At 48.7% G+C, this 23,816-nt stretch overlaps 1 protein-coding gene, 2 long non-coding RNA genes and 1 pseudogene across 4 annotated transcripts; 2 read left to right on the forward strand and 2 right to left on the reverse strand.

The window, feature by feature from the left end:
• Nucleotides 1-3,938: 3,938 nt before the first annotated feature.
• FOS (Fos proto-oncogene, AP-1 transcription factor subunit) lies at nucleotides 3,939-7,628 on the forward strand. The gene is made up of 4 exons (XM_001491972.5): nucleotides 3,939-4,518; nucleotides 5,296-5,547; nucleotides 5,955-6,062; nucleotides 6,187-7,628. The coding sequence occupies exons 1-4, from the start codon at nucleotides 4,378-4,380 to the stop codon at nucleotides 6,826-6,828; spliced, it is 1,143 nt and encodes a 380-aa protein (XP_001492022.1). The 5' UTR covers nucleotides 3,939-4,377; the 3' UTR covers nucleotides 6,829-7,628.
• On the reverse strand, nucleotides 7,476-18,036 carry LOC111770350 (uncharacterized). 2 transcript variants are annotated; one of them, XR_011432030.1, is made up of 4 exons: nucleotides 17,901-18,036; nucleotides 10,205-10,318; nucleotides 8,071-8,187; nucleotides 7,476-7,906 (listed from the first exon to the last, which is right to left on the reverse strand). It is a non-coding gene; the product is annotated as an uncharacterized lncRNA (long non-coding RNA). The 2 variants fall into 2 exon arrangements; XR_002803543.2 differs by lacking the exon at nucleotides 17,901-18,036 and adding an exon at nucleotides 16,796-17,117.
• On the reverse strand, nucleotides 10,950-11,616 carry LOC138920599 (protein CDV3 homolog pseudogene; annotated as a pseudogene).
• On the forward strand, nucleotides 17,214-19,249 carry LOC102150487 (uncharacterized). The gene is made up of 4 exons (XR_002803542.2): nucleotides 17,214-17,425; nucleotides 17,517-17,640; nucleotides 18,775-18,841; nucleotides 18,957-19,249. It is a non-coding gene; the product is annotated as an uncharacterized lncRNA (long non-coding RNA).
• The last annotated feature ends 4,567 nt before the right edge of the window (nucleotides 19,250-23,816 follow it).

Consider the following 23,816-nt stretch of genomic DNA (forward strand, 5'->3'; position numbering starts at 1 on the left):
GGCCAGGCACTGTGCTAGATGCTAAGTGAACATCAGTACATGAAAAAGACAAAGGTTAGAAATATGTAGATGTTGAATAAGTCTGAGAAGTGAATTCCCCAAGTCCCTGAAGGAGTTGATTTTGCTATACGCATCTTCCTGACTTCTGGTCCCGTGCTCTGACCACAATGCTTCACCACTAGACTACACTTCCCCAAATAAATAACTACTGCTGCATGCTGGGGGCGGGTTGTGTGCGGCAGCATTTACGTAGGTGGCACAGACAGCAGCCTTTCACTTAATGTTGCAATAACATCAGGCTAAACAACGTGCACTGACTTTCAGCATTATTGAACAAATACTCGACGCGGATCAGGTCTCTTAATTCAAATGCCAGAGAAGTGCAAAATAGGAAAAGCCTCTATCTGATAAGGAACTCCTGCTGAGGAAAAAGGAATTTGTTTTCAATTTGGGTTAAAATTAGATGTGGGATGCTACCCTCCTTTTCACTTTTGGATCTCCAGATAGGAGGAACTCATCACACAGAGAATTGCCAACTGTGTAAGTTTGGTTTTATATGCTCAGACTCGTCCAGAACACGGAATCCTCACCCTGCTGGAAGGCAGCACTATGTTCAGAGAGGCACACTCGTCTGTCTCGTAGTCGCCCTGAGACAGGAACCAGCCTAACAAGACAGGGCCATCTGCAAGGCCCCTGGCCTAACAAGATAAGGCTCCTAACCAATCGGCAAGCTAGGAGAATCAGATAGAGGCCCCTAAGGTCCACATTCCGCTGCCTCTGGACTTGCTTGGACTTACGCATGCACCCTAGCACCCAGCAGTCCACTGAAGGTGACCCTAGCCCAATCAGCACAGTAAAAATCACACCCAGGGGTGGAGAGCTAGCATGCTAACGATACATGCGTCGCCTGAGGTGGCACGTTGAACAACAGCACAAGCACAGGCACAACCCCACCTCTACGTGCCGTGACAAGGCACTCCTCCTCAGCCTTTGCCTAATAAAAACCCCAAAATCATGTTCTCTAACAAGCCAGTCACCTGCCCCTTTCCTTTCCGCACTGGCTCCCTTGTGCCTCTCCTGTGCATAAGCTAATAAACTTTTACTGTTCTATTCCCATTTGTTGTCTCTCTTGATTTCTATCCTGGGGGACAACAAGAACCCAATGTTCTGGTAACAACCCTGACCTTTCAAATAACAAAGATAATTTCACATGTTGGTTCTGATTTCCTTTTATTTTAAGGCTACATCATGTGAGCTCTATATCAAAAATGTGATTTTGCAGTCCTGACACGGATACCACAAGTAGATTGAGATGTGAGCATACGTTAGAATGATCACAGGTTCAAATGTTAGTGGGGCAGGAGAGGGAGTCTGAGATTGTATCCTCTAATACTACTGCTTCCGGTTGAGCCCTTGCTTCCCTAAATAATGCTCTGGCAGTTCAATCTTTATCACGTCATTTCCCAGAGGACAGTGGATCCAGGTCTCATCACCGTATTTCAGTCACTTCCTCTGGTACCTGTCTCCAAGCCCTCTTCTGTGTTCTTACCTCTGTCAAACCACTTCCTGCTGCCCTGCAACTGTCTAGTGATTTGTCCATCTTCTCCGAGAGGCTGGAGTCTCTCTGAGGGTAGGGACATGTCCACCCTGTTCATGACAGTGAGTGCCAGCCCCCAGCACAGTGCTTGGCCATAGGAGCCTCTCAACAGTCCTTTGTTAAAGAAAGAAAGAATGAATGAAAGAAAGAATGGTTCTGTCCTTTTCAGAGGATGGATTTATTGTCTCCAACTCTCTGGTCATAATGGTGCCAGGAAGGAAAGAGTTAAGCTTTCTCCAGGAGACAGGTTCACCCAAACACCCTTTCCCTTTTTATGTGTTGGCAAAGGCAGGACAAGTGATATATGAGAGAAATCCTGCATATAAAATCTTGACACATCCTTTAGGTGTTGGCCTGAGCTGCTTCCAGACTCTGAAGGGGAAGTAAATGAAATCATTCTGGGTTTTCTCTTAAGTGGCCTGAGATCCAGTTATGAATGGAAGGCAAACCGAGACCCAGGAATTCAAAGCTTGACCTACTTTGTCCGAAGCTAATAATAAGAGAGAGAGATTTGCCTTTATGATTTTTTTCCTTAAATAATCAAGGACAGTAAAGAGGCCTGGCAGATGACAGAACTGAAGGCCACAGAATTGTTTAGGATTCAGAGCAGCTCTGAGAAGTCTGTGTTTATATATTATGTGTTTTTCCTTTTCCCCCTTTTTAAAGTGAGGAGAAAAAACCGGCCTTAATTCCCACCAACATAAACCAGTGACATACAATGATGAAATTCTGTTTTCACCTCTGCCTGTGACAGGGAGTGCAAAAATAGCTAGTGGCCCAGTTCCACGGATCCCCGCCTCCCTGAGCTCCCGGCTCCTGCCGGGTTCGCATCTCTAAGAATGGAGGGTAGCGCACAGCAGCTCGCGAACCGCACTCAGCCCCCGGACCCGGCGGATGATGTCAGGCGGCGGGAGTGGCCGCAGCCCGGCCGGGGAGGCCAAGGCCCCGGGGGAGCGAGGAGGGAGGGCGGCGTCGCCTGGAGACGGCCCTGGCGGCGCAGTGTTGCTGTAAACAGCCGCTTCCCTGTTACTATCTATAGCAGGATCGCCTGGCTCCGGGGTGCGGCGGCAGGAGGCAGGTCGGCGGTCCCGCTCCCCCCGCGTCCCGAAGGATCTGTCCGCTGCCCTAATCCCACCTCGCCCTCTCCAGGTGCCCACCGTGATTACGGGGCCCGAAGAGTGGGGGAAGGGACACAGAGGTTCTGCGGAAACCTGCGGCTTCGCACCCCGGAGGTGGCCGGGGCGCTAGGATCCAGCCGGGGCAGTGTGACCCCTGCTGTCCTTTGCAAGGAGCAGGAAGCTGGGGGAGTCTGGGGGTGTCTGGGGGCGCAGCTCACTCCTCGAGCACCTTGCCGCCCCAAAGCCCCCTTTTCCAGGCCACGGAGCAGCGCCTGAGATCTCAGTGACCCAGGTCTCCGGCCTGGGCGCTGCTGGGCACGGTCCTTCCAGCGCCCCCGGTCCTCCCTCCTCCAAGTCCGCGCTGGAAAATCACCCGCTGCGGGCTCAGTGTAAGTCCAGCTTCTTGGGGGACTGACCCCCCCCCCCCCAGCTCAGACTTGCGGGCCCCCAAGAGCTCACTTCACTTGGTACCCCTAACTGACGACCTTGTCACCATAACACCCCCACCCCCACCCCATGCCCCGGGCCCCCCTCAGAACCAGGCAGACGAACCCTTCAGACATCCTTGCATGGAGGTTCTGCACAATGTTTACTGGCCAGAGTCTCAAGCATTTGACAGTAACACTAATATCCCGTATAAGGCCGAGAAAAAAAAATGCGCCTTTTTCCTTAAAAACAAAAAAATTAAAATTAAAATACCCAGCATGGTAGATAAAGTAGGTTATCGTATTCTCTTATTTTGAATCCCCCGACTTTCTGCTTCCAAACGCAGTTGACAGTCCCAGTATTGCTCGAGCCCGGGGGCTTGAGGGAAGGGCGTAAGTATCTGCTTCCACGGTTTGCGCCGCCGAATTAGGGCTAGAATTGGGAATGAGGGTGGAGGCGCATTCCTTCGGGGGCCGAGGCTTAAGCCCTCGGGGCGGTGTACCTGTTTCTCCTATACCTGAGCCTCAAGAACTGTTCTCTGGTTTCTGTACACTGGTAAAAAGGCACCCCCCACCCCATCCCCCACCCCACGGGGGAACAAGGGTCCGCATTGAACCAGGTGCGAATGTTCGCTCGCGTTCTCCGCCTTTCCCGCCTCCCCTCCCCCGGCCGCGGCCCCCGCCTCCCCCCGCGCTGCACCCTTGGTGTTGGCTGCAGCCGGCAAGCAGTTCCCGTCAATATCCTCCCCCCCTTTACACAGGATGTCCATATTAGGACATCTGCGTCAGCAGGTTTCCACGGCCGTTCCCTGCGGGCGTGGGGGGAGACATCCCCGAAATCCCTCATCTCGGGGGGTCCACGAGACCCCTAAGACCCAGATTGTTAAACGCCCATTAGATAAAGAAACACAACAAGACGGGGGGCAGAGGGCTGCGAGGGCGGCGAAGGCAGTAAGGAGGTGGCAGAAGTGTCCAGGTCCGCCAGCCACCCCTGCGGCGCCGCGATGGTTGCGCCCATGACGTGTTGGGCTCATTCATAAAATGCTGTTATAAAAGCAGTGGCTGCGGCGCCTCGTACTCCAACCGCATCTGCAGTGAGCAGCCGAGAAGCTGAGACAGAGTCGGCGGCGGCGGCGCAGCGAGCGAGCAGTGACCGCGCTCCTACCCAGCTCTGCCCCACCGCTCCTACCTGTCTCCGCCCCTCAGCCCCTCGCCCCGGCTTTGACTAACTGCGACCATGATGTTCTCTGGCTTCAACGCCGACTACGAGGCGTCATCCTCCCGCTGCAGCAGCGCCTCCCCGGCCGGGGACAGTCTCTCCTACTACCACTCGCCGGCCGACTCCTTCTCCAGTATGGGCTCTCCGGTCAATGCGCAGGTAAGGCTGGCTATGCGCACCGGCCGGGCCCGGCCTCGGGGTTACCGGGGAGGAGACTCGGGGGCGGGACGCTCAGGAAGACGAGTCAGGGACCCCTTTCGCTCGGGAGGGAGTCTGCCCCGGCTGGAGCAGCCCTATCTCGGGAGTGCGGGACTCGTTCGGAGCGCAGGCACGCTTGTCATAGTAGGAATTGGTTCTCCTTTCCCGCGGCAGGCTCCTTCTGAGCTGTTGCCGGCCCGTGCTCTCTGGCTGGTCTCTGACATTAGTTGGGGCAAACGTATCCCGAGCAAAGACTCGCTAACTAGAGCCTGGCTCCTCCGGGGAGGCGGCAGAAAGCGGCAATCCCCCCTCCCATCGCAGCCTGGAGCAGGGAGGAGGGGCGGGGGAGGAGGGTGAAGCAGGCGGGTGTGTAAGGCAGTTTCATTGATAAAAAGCGAGTTCATTCAGGAGACTCCGGAGCGGCGCCTGCGTCAGCGCAGACGTCAGGGATATTTATAACAAACCCCCTTTCAAGCGAGTGATGCTGAAGGGATAACGGGAACGCGGCAGCGGGATGGAGGAGAAAGGCGCTGCGCTGCGGAATTCTTGGGTGGAAAGGGGGAGACCTTTCATCCAGGATGAGGGGCATATAAAAAGACATGAGCAGTCCCTGGCAGGACCGTTTCTCCTCCCTCTCTCTCCCTGCTGCATGCGGCACTGGGAACTCAACTCGCTCCGCTCCACCTGTGTTTGGCACCTGCTTGCTCACATCAGCTTTCCCCTTCTGTTTCGTTCTAGGACTACTGCACGGATTTGGCCGTCTCCAGTGCCAACTTCATCCCAACGGTAACTGCCATCTCGACCAGCCCGGACCTGCAGTGGCTGGTGCAGCCCACCCTGGTCTCCTCGGTAGCCCCATCCCAGACCAGAGCTCCTCACCCCTATGGAGTCCCCACCCCCTCGGCTGGGGCTTACTCCAGGACGGGAGTCGTGAAGACCATGACAGGAGGCAGAGCTCAGAGCATTGGCAGAAGGGGCAAGGTGGAACAGGTGAGGAGTTCTTCTGCACCATCTCTCTGCAGAGGGGTAGGCATTGGTGGAGATGGGGAGCACAGTGGATAGGGTGAAGCTTCGGATGGAACTGACCGCACATCCTGAACAGGGAACACTGGCTTCAAGCCCTTTCCATCCCAAGTCGTATTCTGATAGTCGCACCCTGAGAAATGCCCTAATAGGTTCCTATCTCATGCTTTTATCCTGGGCTCTTCCTTCTCTTCTCTTGCTGAGGATCTTATTTGAAATGCAAGTCACACCCAGCCTGCAACTGCAGGTTAGAAATGGCTTCACAGAAAAAGTGCCAGGAAGCTGGGAAGCTGCAGGAGCCAGTTTCCCTGGGGCGGGTGATTGGAGCTGATGGCAGACACTGTTATTGAATGTTGGTCTTTTTTTTCTTTTAGTTGTCTCCAGAAGAAGAAGAGAAAAGGAGAATCCGAAGGGAAAGGAATAAGATGGCTGCAGCCAAATGCCGGAACCGGAGGAGGGAGCTGACTGACACACTCCAAGCGGTAGGTAGAGCCCTGGAGTCACTCCTTTTTAAAACTTAAGGGGAAAGTTGGAGATGGGGCACAGAGGTGCAGTGTCCTTGAGTAAGACTGTGTCTTATGCTTTGCTTTCTCCCTCTGTCTACAGGAGACAGACCAACTAGAAGATGAGAAGTCTGCTTTGCAGACCGAGATTGCCAACCTTCTGAAGGAGAAGGAAAAACTAGAGTTCATCCTGGCAGCTCACCGGCCTGCCTGCAAGATCCCCGATGACCTGGGCTTCCCAGAAGAGATGTCTGTGGCTTCCCTTGATCTGAGTGGGGGCCTGCCTGAGGCTGCCACCCCTGAATCTGAGGAGGCCTTCACCCTGCCCCTCCTTAACGATCCTGAGCCCAAGCCCTCAGTGGAGCCTGTCAAGAGCATCAGCAGCATGGAGCTGAAGGCTGAGCCCTTTGATGACTTCATGTTCCCAGCATCGTCCCGGCCCAGTGGCTCTGAGACCGCCCGCTCTGTGCCAGACATGGACCTGTCTGGTTCCTTCTATGCAGCAGACTGGGAGCCCCTGCACGGTGGCTCCCTGGGGATGGGGCCCCTGGCCTCAGAGCTGGAGCCCCTGTGCACTCCGGTGGTCACCTGTACTCCCAGCTGCACCACTTACACGTCTTCCTTCGTCTTCACCTACCCCGAGGCTGACTCCTTCCCCAGCTGTGCGGCTGCCCACCGCAAGGGCAGCAGCAGCAATGAGCCCTCCTCTGACTCGCTCAGCTCACCCACGCTGCTGGCCCTGTGAGCAGGCAGGGAGGGGAGGCAGCAGGCACACACAAGCGCCACTGCCCGAGTTGGTGCATTACAGAGAGGAGAAACACGTCTTCCCTCGAGGGTTCCGGTAGACCTAGGGAAGACCTTATCTGTGCGTGAAACACACCAGGCTGTGGGCCTCAAGGACTTGAAAGCATCCACGTGTGGACTCAAGTCCTTACCTCTTCCGGAGATGTAGCAAAACGCATGGAGTGTGTATTGTTCCCAGTGACACATCTGAGAGCTGGTAGTTAGTAGCATGTTGAGCCAGGCCTGGGTCTGTGTCTCTTTTCTCTTTCTCTTTAGTCTTCTCATAGCATTAACTAATCTATTGGGTTCATTATTGGAATTAACCTGGTGCTGGATATTTTCAAATTGTATCTAGTGCAGCTGATTTTAACAATAACTACTGTGTTCCTGGCAATAGTGTGTTCTGATTAGCAATGACCAATATTAAACTAAGAAAAGATATGACTTTATTTTCTAGTAGATAGAAATAAATAGCTATATCCATGTACTGTAGTTTTTCTTCAACATCAATGTCCATTGTAATGTTACTGATCATGCATTGTTGAGGTGGTCTGAATGTTCTGACATTAACAGTTTTCCATGAAAACGTTTTATTGTGTTTTTAATTTATTTATTAAGATGGATTCTCAGATATTTATATTTTTATTTTATTTTTTTCTACCTTGAGGTCTTTTGACATGTGGAAAGTGAATTTGAATGAAAAATTTAAGCATTGTTTGCTTATTGTTCAAAGACATTGTCAATAAAAGCATTTAAGTTGAATGCGATCAACTCATGCTCTTTTCATTCTGGAAGTGTTGCAAGATTCGGAAAGGTATTTGTTGCAGACCAGTTTGTCAAGAAGGGCAGCTCCTAGAGGGAGACACACCCTTTGTTGGATGCCTTATCAAAGAGAAGGAAACTCTAGAGCTGATGCTGGAATATTTTATGAATACGTGTCTTCACGTTGCAATGCTCATGCTGAGATTCATTAGAGATTGTGGGGGCGGGAACCCGCTGTACAATAGCTTTTGCGGGAACACGTCTTCCTGCTTCTTTTTCTGTTTGGAAAGTCAAAGGGGGGAATGTTTAAATCTAGTCGTGCTAATATTAAATTTAAATGTCTTGATCTTAGAGAAATCCTTTTAGCAAACAGAATTAAGCTCTGCACAAACCACATTGTAACTTTTTGTTCCCACAAAGTCAAGTGAAGGTTTCCTCCTACCTTAAAGGTGAGCAAATTGAAGAATGGTTAGAATGAAAGACTCTCTCAATATTTCACTATTAGGATTGGAATCGTAACTTCCTCACTTATTATCACATCCATCAGGCTGACCTGCGTCTTGGTTAAAAGAAAGTGTTTACTTGGTTAGAAAAAAAGCAACTTTTCAGTCCTTAACTCTAACATACATACATTTAGTTGGGTTATTTTCATTCTCAGGAGGAAAGGAGGGTTATTGTCCCATCCCTTAGTGACAAATGCATTGTAATTTCTGAAGTTTCTTTAACATCCTATGCCTGACATTCAGTTTTTACTGGGAGAAGAAAACGCTGGTGCTGAGAAGTGGAAAGGGAGCTCAAACAGTACAAATAATGGTTAATCATTCAGTAAATAAAACATTACATAATAGCTCAATAAGAAGTCAACACAACTCGGAATAAGCTTTAATTTAGAAAGTTTATCATCTTAAAGAAGAACATGACCTTTGTCTGGACACCTCTGATAATGGGGCACTTACACGCACATGTACAAACCGCCAAGAAAGGAGGGGGCGCCCTTGCTGCCCTGCTCTCAGGTCTCCTGCAGGCTCCAGGCTTGCAAGCCAGAGACCAGGTCTGAACACATGCTAGGTGGGCAAGGAGCTTCAGTGCCAGCCTTCTAATGCTTTGGTGATAATGAAAATCACCGAGTGGCTATGGGGTGTCACATTCTGTCCAGCTGAAAGTTTTAATTTAAAATGACAGTTCCGTGGAGGTTGATGTTCTCACCTGTGCTCTCCCTGCTCCTCACTTAGTAATTGACATTTGAAAGCAACTTACTTTAGACTCTTAAGAGCACTGAAAGATCGCACACCATTTGCATATTGTTTTTGTCTGTCTGGGATTAACGAACGTGGCCTTAGATGCCTGTTTGCTGTTCAGAGGGTAAATTTTCTGTAGCCTTTAAATATGACCTCAACTAAATATGGAGTTACTGTAACTAACACCCAGATCTGAAATAACAAGGTGATATACCCTGTTAGGGAACCAGCTGGCTCTCTTACATGTATGGTAATAACAACCCAAGAAAGGAGATTTCCCAGGTGGAGAAGGGAGGCTGGACCTCTAGCCCTGGACACTGGACTGCTCCTGAGGACCTGACTAATGGCCATGGTCAGCCACTTTCTATTTGACAGCCCTGGTCTAGACCTGGACCCAGACCCTTCCTCTGGTTCACCATAGCCCGGCTGAGATCAGCCTGCTGAATCAACAAGACTGCATTAAAGGTCCAGGGAGAGGGACTTGTTCACAGGGTATCTCTTTTTTTTTTTTTTTTTTTTAAAGATTTTATTATTTCCTTTTTCTCCCCAACACCTCCCGGTACATAGTTGTATATTCTTCGTTGTGGATTCTTCTAGTTGTGGCATGTGGGACGCTGCCTCAGCGTGGTTTGATGAGCAGTGCCATGTCCGCGCCCAGGATTCGAACCAACGAAACACTGGGCCGCCTGCAGCGGAGCGCGCGAACTGAACCACTCGGCCACGGGGCCAGCCCCCACAGGGTATCTCTTTAATAGTGTTCTCAGAGGCCTGTTATAGGGTCCCCCATAGGGTTGACATCCCATCAAGCCCCCTGCTGACCATTCTTATGGGATCAAGATAAAAAAGGAATTGCCTATCTTTCCAGCTGAAGGGCTTCTTCCAAATCCTCCTTTCCTGACTCAGGATTCAACAAGCCCCATGGATGACTGACACTGGGAACCTCAACTTCCTTTGGGAAAGACTCTGATCCCCACCCACAAGATATGGCCTTACACTGGTCTCAACAAAATAACTGTCTCAGGGCAGCATGTTCAAGACTGATGCAGAAGATGCACATATAACAGCAGGGGATGGGAATAAGGATGGAAGGGGGTCATTTCCTGATGGGGAGAATGTCTAGTTTAGCTCAGCAGTTGATCCCCACACCTGGCTCAGTGCCTGGTATATAATACAAGGTTAATGAATATTTGCCGGGTGGATGAAGGAATAAATTCTGTACTATTTCAACAAGCAGAAATATATTCCTCAGGTATTCTCAAAATTCTCCTATTCCAGGCCCTGTTAGGATATTGAGCAATAGCGAGTTCATATCTTTTATATCTGGCTTCAAACACATACCCCACTTCCATTTTTGGCTCCTGGAATTCCTCCTCTGCCTCCTCTGGCTTTCTTCTGCCAATTCAACTTCAGAGTGAATGCACTGCCATTGTGCTTCCGGCTAATTAATTTTGGCTGGAAAAGGGGTAGAAGAAAATAAATATTTATCTCCATATGACAGTGGATTGTAGATCCTGCATCATCTTTGCACATTCCTGCATCTTGCATAATTATCAAAATTAGAGGGTAGCATTTAACAATTTGTTCTCATAACAGTAATTTTGCATCAACAACAACTTTCCACGTGTGAATGAAAGTAAATCAATTATGCTATCTTTAATTAATGGACAAAGAAGAGACGGAAGCAAAGTAAAAGTTCTTAAATGATTACTCTAAGGAAATATCTAAAGTTTCAATGTTTTTTAAATTAAAAAAAGTCAAACAAAAAATCAACCTTTAAACTGTGTATGAGACCTCCTTCAAACACAGAATAATCAAATTCCTCAAAAAATAAATGAGATATGAGCATTACTTGAATGTTGACTATCAGAGTCCTTTAAGCCGTGTTGTTTGGCTGTAAATATTAAAGAGTTAATTCTTTTTTGTTGTTTTTGCATTTGCAGAGTAATTATGAAAGAAGACTGCTGAATCTAGCTCACATACTTACATAACAATGAACCCCGCCCTATATCCAATATACATCAAGAGCAGTTGTGACATGTTAAACTTCCGTAGTGCAATAGGGCCGGTCACTCATATGCAGTGGTCTGCTTTGGTTGTAGGTCCAGCAGAGATCAGATAACAAACAAATGGCTGTTCATGCTGGTTAGCTGTGGTCTAGGTATCTTAGAAGGGTTAGCAAAGACCATTCCTTAACTGTACTGTGTGTGGCTGCTTTTCTGATTTTCAAGCACAGCATACTGGCTGTCTAGCTGAAGTGTAAAGGCCTGGTTTTTTGAAACCTCATTCCTACCTCTCGTTTTATGGCTGACTACTACAAAGCTCTCCTCCATTTCTTTATCCTTCTGGCTTTCTATGTGCTTGGCAGTGAACGGCAGGGAGGGGAACTATGCATCACTATATATTTCTAGTGGTCCTTGTGGTGTTTTCCTTGTTGTGGTTAACCTGGCCCCAGGAGGTCTATACACACCGTCACGTCATTGCTGGTTCTGGGGTTTCTGTAACAATTCCTGGAGCAGGAGGTGCTCAGACTGGAGCTATTTAATTCCAGAGACCTGAAGATTTTTCTACACCACCCCACTACCTCCACCTTCTTCCCAGTTTATCACCTGGATCTTCTCTTTTCTCATTGTCGTCTTCTTCCTTTTCACTTATTTGCATTACCTGAACTCTGAGGCCAACGTAATCAACCTCTTTTTGCTCAGATTCTTTCCACTCATGCCTCCTCCCCTACAGGCACTCTGCTCAATGGCTTTCCTTCCATCCCTGACACAGAGCACGAGTGTTGCTGCTGCAGGTACTTACTGTACCTCTGCTGGGGCCCCTTTTCTCAGGCTGGCTCCTTGCTGTCATTAGGACTCAGCGTCAAGGACAGTCCCTCCAAGAAGCCTTCGCAGGCCATTCTATCTAGAGTAACTTCTGCATACACCCTTGCCCCATGACTGTCTCATTATCCTGCCTCATTGTTCACAGCACATCTCACTACCTGCAACACGTAATATAGCTTTTCTTTTCCGTTTTAACAAATTTCTGTGCTTCACCACTGGACCGCAAATTCTACGTGAGCAGGGACCTTTTCTGTCTTGATCACCTCTGTATCCCCAATGCCTACTAGGCATTCAAATGCTTGTTCAGTGAATGAAGATGGACGAGTGAATGAAGGCAGATAAAAATTACAAAAATGTCTAAAGGGAGGTAACTAGAACTTAACAGTGAATACGACTGTTCACTTTATAGAGTTCTTCCTGAGTGGAAGGGCACGCCCCCTTGTTTAAAAAAAATTCTCGTCAAGAGTTCTACAACATTAAGATGAGGAACCAGCTAGCTTGGGAAGGAATTTTAAGGGGTACAAAAAATACAAATATACTGCAGATCAGTCACACTTCTCGACTAATTACATTGAGAAATTTGTTTCAATATCGAATGAAGAATGGATGCATATGTAAATATAGGTATAATCATCTTCAAAGAAACAAACAAAACTATATTTTTCATTCTTATGGCTATAAAATTTTCAGACTACCACACAAATCCATTTGAATTCATGGGTTCCTAGCAATTGGTGTGCTAAATTATAAAACCTACAATTTGGTCTGCATTAGAATAGAAGAATAAAGGTTAGCTGCTATCACTATCGTTATCAATATCAATGTCATTATCATAACCCTTATTTACCAAGCATATGCCCAGACCTGAGGAAAAGCAGACGGGAATAAAGTGTAGTGAACCCTAATGAATGAGTTCAAAGTGCCCGAAGGGTGCTGGCAGGGGAGGTTTCCCCTTTCTTTGCACACAGGAGAAAGCAACAGAAGCATAAACCGGTTTAGTTGCAACAGAATTCATTTCAATGGCTCCACACACCCACTCAAGGACTTAACTAAGCCACCTTTCCTTTGCCCAAGAAGCATTGTTCAGCTGTCTAAGGGGACAAAGAGCAGAAAGGGCTCCGGTCATTGTCCCAAGGAGGCTGTCTGGCCCGGTGGCCATCAGCTCTTCTTAATTAATAAGCCCTTTATACTTTCAGCTCACACTGACATGGCACTTAGATTTGGTTCAATCAGTTGATTTGGATAAGAACCCAGAGGGGTCTGACCGTCGGTTCCATTAGCAGCAGGCCCATAGGAGGGGAGCTCTGTGAAAGGCGGTGGAACCAGGGGCAGCACCATCATCCGAAGGGTAAATGGCACAGCCCCCAGATGCTGCCACGTTTACTTTGGGGAGCGATTCGTGGTCAGATCTACAGAAACAATGACTTGTTTTCAGGCTTTTTAGTCAATCATAAGACTGTCATCATAGCCAAACTTATCAAAACAATATGACGAGTTAATCTGGATTTGAGGAATTGCCTCCAATAGCGGAGAGTAATCAGAGCGTAGACTCAGCTCCGGATCCTGGCTCCTCGACGTTGGGAAAGTTACTTTTCCTCTCTGTACCTTAGTCTCCCCATCTGTAGAATGGGGATAATAATTGTACCCACCTCCTAGGGTTGTGAGCATTAAATAAGTTAGTATGCATAGAGTACTTATTACAGTGCCTGGGCACACAGATGTATTATAGAAGTGTTAGCTGTTATTTATCATCTTTATAATTTAGGGAGAAGGGGGTCAGGGGAGAAAACATATACCCTCTGGAGCAAGCATGGGCTTCATCTCATTCAACAGAAAGTTTCTGGATGTCTACTATGTATCAGGTGCTGGATTCAGATGTGAGGAAGGCACAGTCCTGTCCTCAAAGAGTTCATGGTCTAGTAAGGCACAAAGACACATAAACATATCCATCGTACTACACTGAAATAATGTAAACTGACACAAGGCGCAGGGCGTGCACGAAGGAGGGAGGGATGAACTCCATCTGGGGGAGCCTCTGAGATGGTGACTTCTGAGCTGGGCTTCAAAGATAGATGGAGTTTGCTAGATGAGCAAGTGGCACGTGGAAGAACTCCAGGAGACAGAGGGATAGCACTGTGAAGGCACAGACTCATAAAACAATGCACTTGGTTTTGCTGGACTATAAAACGTGGGGGCAGGAGGAGGAGAGGGTGGGAGATGTAAATTATAGAGCATCACACAAGTACATTTGATTTCATTTACATCAATATTGCAGCATCAAAGCAGAGGGGGCTGGAGACGGGTCAAGAAGAGGTAACTGTGGCCAGATCATGAAGGGCCTGGTATTTACTTAGTTCAGTTGTGTGTAGGCTGAACCAAGGCAGTGGTGGTGGGAATGGAGAGGGAACAAGAGGTAATTAGGGGGTAGGACTGTCGGGACTTGGTGACTGAGTGGATGTGGGAGGTCAGGGAGAGGGAGGAATCCAAGCTCACTCCCAGGTTTGCCAGGCTTGACACACAAGGACGCTTGTGGTCCCACCAATGACTTTGTGATCATAGGAAGAAGAGCGGGTTGGGGGACAAGAAGATAAGTTCTGTGTTGCACATGTCGAGTTTGCGACACCTGTGGAATACCCAGGGGGGCAATGTAAGCAGCTGGAATTACATGATAGAGGTTCTATGATGTGAATTTATTGAGTTTGTCTGGAGGCATGTGGTTGGGATAGAAGCTGGAGCCTTAGGACACAATATTGATAAGGCTAACATTTCGCACACACTTGCTCTGGGTCAGGCTGTGCTACGTGCTTTACAGGGAATGCTAAATTGGCGACCATATTTGCTTTGCTAATCACTTTACCTCTAGTAACTGGCACATAATGGGCATACGATAATTCTTTTGTTGAATGGATGCTCTCATTTAGTCCTCACAACAATCCTATGAAGCAGATATTATTAGGATCTTCATTTTACAGATAGGACAATGATCTAGAAAAGGTTAAATAGGTTAACCAAGGTCACACAACTGGTAATTAGCAGATCTGAGAGTTGAAATCAGCTCTTTGTGATTCTAAAGGCCAAAGTGCTTAACTGCTTGGCTAGAATGTTAAAATCTGCCCCTAAATATGTACTTATGTGACCTAGGGTGAGACTTTAACCTCTCTGAGACTGTTTCCTCTACCACATCAGGAGTGGGCTTCAAAAATCTCAAAGCTCCCTATCCAGCTTCAAAACTCTGACATCAGATGGCTTCTGTGGAGACGCACTGAAAGGGCCCACACCGCATCCTTTGGGGGAAGGCCTAAGCTGTGCAGGCACTGTGCGGCAGCCCACCAAGCGCCATGAGGTGGGAGCAGTCTGGCCCAGGTGCAGGCAAAGAGGACAGATTAAAGTTCTATTTCTGTATAACAAATTACCACACACTCCGCAGCTTGAAACAACGCACATTTATCATCTCACAGTCTCTGTGGGTCAGGAGTCTGGGCACAGCTCAGCTCGGTCCTCTATGCAAGGTCTCACAAGGCTGCAATCAAGGTGTCAGCTGAGCTGCTTTCTCAGCTGGATGCTTGAAGCGGTCGGTCTACCTCTGAGCTCCTTCCTGTTGTCGGCAGACTTTACTTCCTTATGATTGTTAACTAAGGCCCTGCTTTTTGCTGACTGTTGGCTGGAAGCTGCCCTCAGGTCCTAGAGGCTGCTCATAGTTCCTTGCCATGTGAGCTTCCTCAACACGGCTGCTCACTTCATCAAGCCCGCCAAGAGAACCTACTAGTGTGTGCTAGCAACATGGAGTCTTTTATATATATCTCTCTATGTATCGTGACACAATCATAGCAGTGACATCCCGTCACCTTTGCCATATTCTATGGCTTAGAAGCAAGTCTCGGCTTCCACCTGCTCTCAAGGGGAGGGAATTATACAAAGGCATAGACATCAGGAGGCAGGAATTATTGGGGGTCACCCTAGGGTCTGTCATCCACAAGGGGTCACATTAACTGCTGAGAATTTAAAAGTAATAATAAAACCAGCTAAAGTTGATCTAGTTTTTATTAACACCATGAGCTGGAAATTCTAGACATTGTCAGTGACAAAATACTCCTTCCTGAAAAAATCTTTGGTTGTTTTAAGTTCTCAACAGTTGCTGGGGTTACTGTTGAGTTTTCACAATGTATATGTAAGCTCCATTTAAAAAATGACTTATCTTTTAAGGCATTGTATTCTACATGGAAGTAAACGCCCAGTTCTACTAACAGTTGGTCTCCAAACCATGGACTTAACTATGTCCTTTCATTTTAAGGGTGAGTTTGTAATGGTTCAGAATCATTTGAGATCTTTTAGGGGGCTGTGTGTGTCTCCAACCCTATGGTAGGGAGTACACAATACTGTGTTTGAACAGCAGATTTGAAACAAACGAAGACAACACAGTGACTGTAAAGACAAAGATACTGACCTTGAGTCCCTTCAGTTCTGTTATTCTATACGACCATTTAGAGTTTTTATGTTTAATATCTACAACAGTGAAGCAGTGCAAACTGAGACATGTAATGTTTTTATTTGGTAAGTGCACATTTCAGTGAATACAGGAAACATTTAATTAAATTTTAATGTTAACTTTAAATGGAAAATTCTTTTAAAATTATTTATTTTAAAACTAAAAAATGAATCAAAAAACAAAACATTACATCAGTCACATGATTTAGTAGTTGCCTAATATTAGGTAAGCCACTGCTGTGCTTAGGAATAAAAATAAATAGCTAGCACTAATTTGGGCTCACAATGTGCTAGACACTGTTCCAAAAACACTCACATAGACACACGCCTATAGTAATTCACTAAAACAACCTCGCAGGTAAGTCCTGCTATCAACCTTATTTCATAGATAATATGGGGGCACGGAAGGACTGTGATCGCCTTGAGACCATCCATGTAGAGTGGGGGAGCTGGAATTTGAGTCCAGGGTAGTGTGGCTCCAATGCCTGAATTCTTAGCCACTAATAAGCAAAAAGGAAGCAAAACCAATATCCCCAACACCCCTGCAGCCCGAAGGAAGCCCTTCAAAAAGGAGAGGAAGGTTTCTTTCCATCCAGGAGGGTTTCTTTCTGTTCCTGACCTGCCCCTGCTGGATCCCGGGCTGAGGGAGAGCTGGCTTCCCAGGGACCTCCCAGAAAGGGTGCTCCCTCGCCGTCGCCTCCTCTGCCCTCTCGGCACCCTCGCCGCGCCCCTGCCCCCGTCTGCCAGGCCCAGGTTTTTTCTCCTGGCCCTTCCCAGCTTCCGGCCCTTTGCTCCAGGCCAGGTCGCTGGGTCAGGCTGTGCCAGGAGCTCGCGAGTTTGCTATTTACTGTTTGGTTTCCATGGTGACACGTCGGCGCCGTCAGCGCCTCCCGTCATCGGCCCAGCAGCGCGGCCCCCACCCGGCGCCGTGACGTCTGCCCGCCGCTTCCGCTCTGCCCATATTCGGCGCCGCCGCCGCGCCGCCCGTCGGGAGGAGGCTGGGAGCCCGGCGCGCGCCCCGCCCCGCCCCCTGCCCCGGCCACGCCCCCGTGGAATGCCGCGGGCGGCCGGTTCCGCGCGACCCCCGCCCCTTCCCGGACTCCCCAGCCGAGGCGAGGGGCGGGGGCGCTGGGGACCCCGAGAGAGGGCGTGGGGGATTGACGGAGGAGCGCTGAGATCTCCAGCATTCCCGGACTCGGACTGCTTGCTGAGGCTGCAGTCGAGATTTGGGGCTGTCTCGTCTTTCCGGGTGGGTGAGCTGGGATCACGATTTTCCCACTCTGTGCCCGGAAATCATGAAAACAGCCATCCCTCATCGAACTCTATTTTATATTTTATAGGCTTGAACATAAAATTCTCGCCCATGGCGCAGTGGAAAGCTTTGAAGTCCGAGGTTGTGGGATCAGAGTTGCCCCCTCGGGGGATAAGTGACCTTGGAAAGGTCACTTCCCTTTACCCAGCCTGGTAAAATGAACTGGGGATGGAGAGGTGGGGGGAGGCGTAATGGTTGCAGCAGTGTCATCAGGTTTGTGAGGGGAGACCGTCCCTCACCTTCTAACTACCCCCCTACCCCATGACATAGTTGGAATGTTAGTGAAGTTCTTTGAGGACCCCTACAATTCTGACCCCCAGTAACTGGATTTGTGTCTCTTTGCGCCTTGCTCATATTAGGCGTTTAATTAACTTTAGGTAACTGATTATTGAATGAATCCCAGGCAAATTACCTTCGGAGTTCACCTTCATAAATCCGGACCCCCGCAATTCCTTTTATAGGCGGAAGGAGGAATATTGCGATGATTAATAATCGCGCAGCAGGGTTGCTGATGTAAAGCGATTTGCAGATGTAAAGGGCAATAAGCATTCCTAGGAGGAATCCAGCGAGATTCCAGAAGTCTCCGAGGGAGCCGTGGGTGTGTGCCGCCGGATCAGGAGGGCGGGGGCGGGGCGGGCAGTGCCGCAGTGGCCTCAGCTGGGGAGCCGACTGCGGGCGGAGGGTTAACTCTTCAAGCTGCTGGCTCGCGGGCTCACTGCCCCCATCCCCCTGCCCGTTACCCCGTTCTTCTGGCCAGAGGAGTGTCTGTTTTTCAAAATTTCAGAGCTGGAACGCACATCATACTATTCTCTAATTCAGCCTTTCCGTTTCACAAATGGAGAAACTAAGGCCCAGAGAAGTTGGTTCACCCCTCCAAACTTGCATAGCTAGTTAGAGACAGGTGAAAGCCAGGTTTCCGGGCTTCATATTAGTGTCCCTTGCACCTCACCTCTAACTCCCTGTGCTCTTGTGGCTGCGGGACCCTGTTGCCTGGCTCAGATGGTGGGGTGTACAATGAAGCTAAATACTGACTTCAGGGCTCCTAAAGGATGCGAGTGGCACGTCTACAGCCATACACAGCCCCACAGCATGACACTAGGGCCTGGGGTGATGGCCAGGAGGGGTGTCCTCCCCAAACAACCAGCATTCCTCCTGTATTGAAGGACTGTAGTGGCTGGAATGGCTACCCTTGTCCAGAGAACCTGAGTTGGCTGTCCTGAAACCAGTCTTAGACGATCAGTTGGTCCTTTTTCAATTACCCAAGCCTTGCATTAACCTTTTCTCAGCCAAGTCGACAGCAGAAGGCATGAGTAACCTGAAGCCATGGAAACCCCATTGGAACGTCTTTTCATGGTACATAGAGGTTAGATCCTGTGGGAGAATGCGCTTTAATGTCGCGCTCGCTTCCCTTTCAGTCTCACCCAACTTCCTCTTACATGCTCTCCTCTATTTCTTCCCTAACTTCTAGGCTGAATATGAAGGCAGCTCAGACCGAGAAGACTGGTGCCCACCGCTCGCCTCCGGGCATCCCTCCTGGCGGAGTTGGGAAGTCTGGGATCCTTCGCCTCTCTCTCTGATCGTGCGGAGCCATAGCTGCAGAAGCAGCAGCTCTGCCCCCTGCTGGACACGTGAGGCAGCCCGCACTTTTCCTGTTCCAGATGCAGCGCCCTTGTGGTGCTGGGGGGAAGAGATTTTTTGGCTCACTCTGATGGAAACAGCAAAACTGGGCGGAATAAAAATCCCAGGTTTTTTTTCTCTCTAGTTTATTTCTGAGGATCTGATCTATTTGGATGCAGAAAACATTTCTGTTGTTTCTCTTGCCTGGACGGCTTTTTTCCTTCCTGCTAGCCAAACCCGGCCCCTTTCAAGCCCTGTTTCAGAGTCCACCTCCTCCAAAACGCCCTTTCTGACTCTCCTCTCCTATGTGAATGTTTTGAAATACAGCTATGCACAGACCCGGCCCACGGAGTGCACACTCACATACTGGCTTTACTGTTGTGTCCTTGAGGGTGGGGGCCAGGTTTGTGTGGCCTTTGTGTTCACAGACCCCGCCCGTAAGGTCCAGCACAGAGCTGGGGATGAAACCTGCTGGCAAGCCCTTGTTGATTAATGGATTAATTAATCAATTAGTTTCTACGGAAGCAACTCCAAGCCTTTGCTTTGATAAATCTTCCTCTTAGCTCTTTGGGGGAATCTAGATAGTGATGTAATTCAATATAGCCTTGCACAATAAGTAGTTTCACAAAGCAGTTTCACAAGAGAACACCACCACCACCCAGAGAGGGATGAGGAAGTTTGGAGTGGTCTGTTAGAAAGATGAGGAGGAGGGTGGCGATGTGGGAAGGATGAAGAATTAGGAGAGGGGATCTCTGCTCCAGGGTTCAGCGACGCAGCACAGCCTCTAAAGCCAGGTTTATATCCAGACTCCACCACTTGCTGTGTGGCCTTGTACAAGTTTACTCTTCTCTCTGTGCCTCGCTTTTCTCCTCTGTAAAAATAAGTGCCCATCCTATCGCGATATGATGAGGATAAATTGACTTGATATTTGCAAAGTGCTAGGACAGTGTCTGGCACATAGTAAGTGCTATATAACAGTTTGTAAATGAGTTTTCCAGCTTAGCTGTCTTGTAAATGGAATGGGGGAAGATTATATGATCTCTCAGTTCTCTCCCGTGCTGACCTTCCGGGGCAGTGCATGAGCTTTGCGGTCAGACAGGTCTGGGTTGACTCCTGTCTCTTTTAGCACCTGCATGACCTGGGGCAGATGGCTCTCCTTGGAGCCTCAGTTTTCTCTTCTGTGAAGTGGGGATAATTGTGTCTACCTCAAAAGACTTGTGTGCATTCCGTGCTTGTAAAATGCCTGGCATGTAAGAAGCTCAATAAACAGAAGCTCTGATTATTATTATCTATGAGAAGAGAGCTGTAGATAAAGGAGAATAGAGTCTCTAAAATCTTTGAGGTTTCAAGAAAGATTGAACGTATTGAATAGCAATGAGCTCAGCTCAATTCACGGAGTTTGGGGGTGGGACGGTGGGCCCTGATCTGGGCCCTGACCAGATAGCACAACATCAGAAGAAACCAGGAATGGTGTGACTCACACATCAGCTCTAGGAACATTTTCTGCCCGAGGGCTGCGGGGAGGGTGGGGACCCAGTGGGGCCAGGTGCCAGCAGCTGTGGGCCTTCCCTCCTCTCCTTCCCAGGAGGGGGGACTTTAGGAGGACAGGGCGTGGGGAGGGTGGGCCCTGGAAACCCGTTGTTGTTGAGTGTGTACGTGTGGGAATGGCCCAGAGACATCTTGCCCCAGGAGCTGGACTCCCAGGCCCAGTGTAGCCTCCCTCATGGCAGAACCTGTCTGCACAGCGCCTCAAAGCTGCCATTCCCATCCCTGACCAAGGACGCTCCAGGCTGATTGCCAACAATTGTCCAAGGGGTTGGGGAAAGGAGGGTTACGACAGTCTTAGAGCCAAATTAAGCTTAATTCCCTTCAGCTGCATGTGTGGAAAAGTACTAAAGAGAGTATGCAAATACTGTATGTTCCTTTGAGTTCTCTTTCAAGGGGGAAGGAGGATTGCAAAATCCAACAATGGCAGGTGTTGCAATCCCAAACACGGTGGGAATCACTCCAACCGTCCTTGCACTTGATGGCTCTTGTCTTCCGTGACCCATGGGGACTCGTGTGCTCTCCATCAGGCCAGGGTCTACACCAAGTAAGTTGTTATTCCAGGATCCCAGATGCAGTCCGAGATCCGGACAAATCCAGTTTAGGAGCATTTGGGGATCACAGAGGACCTGTGAGCCTCATTCCAAAGTTGTGTTTCCAGAAATGGAAATATGGAAAAAAATGTGGCTTCTGAACAGTCACGAAGGTGCTAATATCCGTTGTCTCTGGGGAGACTAGAAGGTGTTTTTATCTTCATTTTACTTGTTGGTACTTTCTGATTTTTTGTTTTTGGCAAGCACATACTGCTTTTGTAATAAGAAAAAAATGTTGTTTTTTTTTTTAATTCTTCTCCCCAAGTTCCCCAGTACATAGTTGTATATTTCTAGTTGTACATCCTTCTCGTTGTGGCATGTGGGATGCCACCTCAGCATGGCCTGATGAGCGGTGCCATCCGAACCAGCGAAACCCTGGGCTGCCACAGCGGAGCGTGTGAACTTAACCACTCGGCCACGGGGCCGGCCCCAGGAAAAATGTTTTTAAATGTTCCCAGCAGAGCAGTATGTTTGTTTTTTTAATAGATAACAGAACATAATAAATGGGAAGGCTCAACACCTCCTGATTTTCTTTTTTTTCTTTCTTTCCCTCCTCTTTGCAAAAGAAATAGATGCTCATGGTGAAACCTTTGAAAAATCAGATAACCAAAATAAAAACAAATAACAATCACCTTCAATTCCATCACAGAGATAACCACTGTTAACATTTTTCATTCTCCCTCTCCAATACGCACTTTAGTTTTATACTCTTGAGTTTATATGCAGCAGTTTTTATGAAAATAGGACCGTGTCATAATAGCGTTTTGCAACTTCTTCTTCTGCACCATACATCACGAACATAAAACATTTTTCTACACGATCACTTTAACAGCTAGTCACATAGGATTCTTGTTATAAACACCCAACAATTGAACCAATCCTGTGTTGTTGGATCTTTGGGTTATTTCTAATTTTGTTGCTATTATAGACAAGGCTGCAGATATCTTTTCAGCTAAATTTTTGTGTGCATCCAAGATTCTTTCTTTCGAGGCAGGCCAAGGGCATGCTCCTTTTTAAGTCTTTTGAAATGTAGCTGTGCCGTCGGTACAGCGTCAGAGTACAGTGCGCAGCGCCTGTTGCAAACAGGAAGGTACTATTGGCTCAACTAGTTTCTAGCCGTGTCATCTTGAGGAAATTACCCTCTCTACCCTTCAATTTCCTCAACCGTAAAGCTGGCGTGACGGTAGCTACCCAATAAGATTGTGAGGACTGGATGCAAAAGATGTGTAAAGTGATGCCTGGCACAGCATGTGATGAGCCTCGACAAATGGTGGTTGTTTCTCGCTTAGGGATCGCCTTCTCTTCAGGAGGAGAAGTTGTCTTGAAATTAAGTCTGGTTGTCTGGGAAAGTTGCGGGGAGAACTTGAGCAGGTTTCCGCGGTGAATGGGAAGACGCTGGAGAGTGGAAGGCAGACACGGACAAGAAGTGGACAAGGGGCTGATGCTGGGGAGGGCGAGGAGAGGTTAGCAGGGAGGGTGGGCTGTGGGGGAGAACGAGAACTCAGTGGACAGGGGTGAGATGTCCACATGGACCGTTTGGAGCAGGGACCCCTGGAAACAGAGCCACTTGCCAGTCACTTTGGAGCCTGGGAGGCCACGTCTGTAAAATCTGAGGTGGGGCCTGTGTCCTCTGGTCCCTGGGCCCCTCGAGGCTGATTTCTGCCATTCAGCCTCCTGTTGCATCACTCCATGCCTGTCTTCTTTCAGTTCCTTGAGTGCGCCACGTTCCTTCTTGTTGTGTGACCTTTGTACATTCTCTTCTCTCTGCCAGGAACTCCTACTCCTTTCTTGGTTAACTCCTATGCACCCTTCAGATGTCAAGAGATCTTCAGGCTGACTTCCTCAGAGAAGCCGTCCCTGACGGTTTGGGATAAACCAGCCCCCCTTACTCCTGTTAGTCTCATGGCCCTCTTTTCCCCGCATAGCAATATCCAGGTTTGTAGCTATGTGTTTGTGGTTATGCTCCCTTGGTGTCCCCACGAGGCTGAACGCTCCACGACGGCAGGAACAGGATCTGTTTTCGTCCACTGTTGTATCCCCGATGCCCAGCACATAGTAGACACTCAATAAGCACTTATTGAACGGAAGAAGAATGAGGCAGTCGATTTGTGATCTGCAAAATGCTTTTACATCCCCTCCTGTGGCTTCAATTCCATCTTGGTTGATGCTGGCTGATTGGTTGAAGGTTCAGGAGATGGGGCTGGCCCGGTGGTACAGCAGTTCAGTTCGCACGTTCTGCTTCTCGGCGGCCCAGGGTTTACCGGTTCAGATCCTGGGTGCGGACATGGCACCTCTTGGCAAAAGCCACGCTGTGGTAGGCATGGGCATGGATGTTAGCTCAGGGCTAGTCTTCCTCAGCAAAAAGAGGAGGATTGGTAGTAGTTAGCTCAGGGCTAATCTTCCTCAAAAAAAAAAAAGAGAGAGGAACAGGAGATTTGGGAGCTGTGAGGAATGCCTTGGCCAGCTCTTCTCCCACCTCCTTTCCCTTGTGGACGCAGGCTTCCCTTTCTAAGACTAGAAATTTTAACCAGTGCCTCTCAAACTTTATTGTGTATATAAATTAACTGGGGATC

This window comes from Equus caballus, chromosome 24, assembly GCF_041296265.1.
Source record: "Equus caballus isolate H_3958 breed thoroughbred chromosome 24, TB-T2T, whole genome shotgun sequence".
In the NCBI taxonomy this organism is placed as follows: domain Eukaryota; kingdom Metazoa; phylum Chordata; class Mammalia; order Perissodactyla; family Equidae; genus Equus; species Equus caballus.

Bases quoted from the DNA above. Each gene is read 5' to 3' on its own strand.
- FOS (XM_001491972.5), top strand. From the start codon at position 4,378: ATGATGTTCTCTGGCTTCAACGCCGACTACGAGGCGTCATCCTCCCGC. The intron at 4,519-5,295 runs GTAAGGCTGGCT...GTTTCGTTCTAG, and splicing joins GCTCTCCGGTCAATGCGCAG to GACTACTGCACGGATTTGGC. The intron at 5,548-5,954 runs GTGAGGAGTTCT...TTTTTCTTTTAG, and splicing joins GAAGGGGCAAGGTGGAACAG to TTGTCTCCAGAAGAAGAAGA.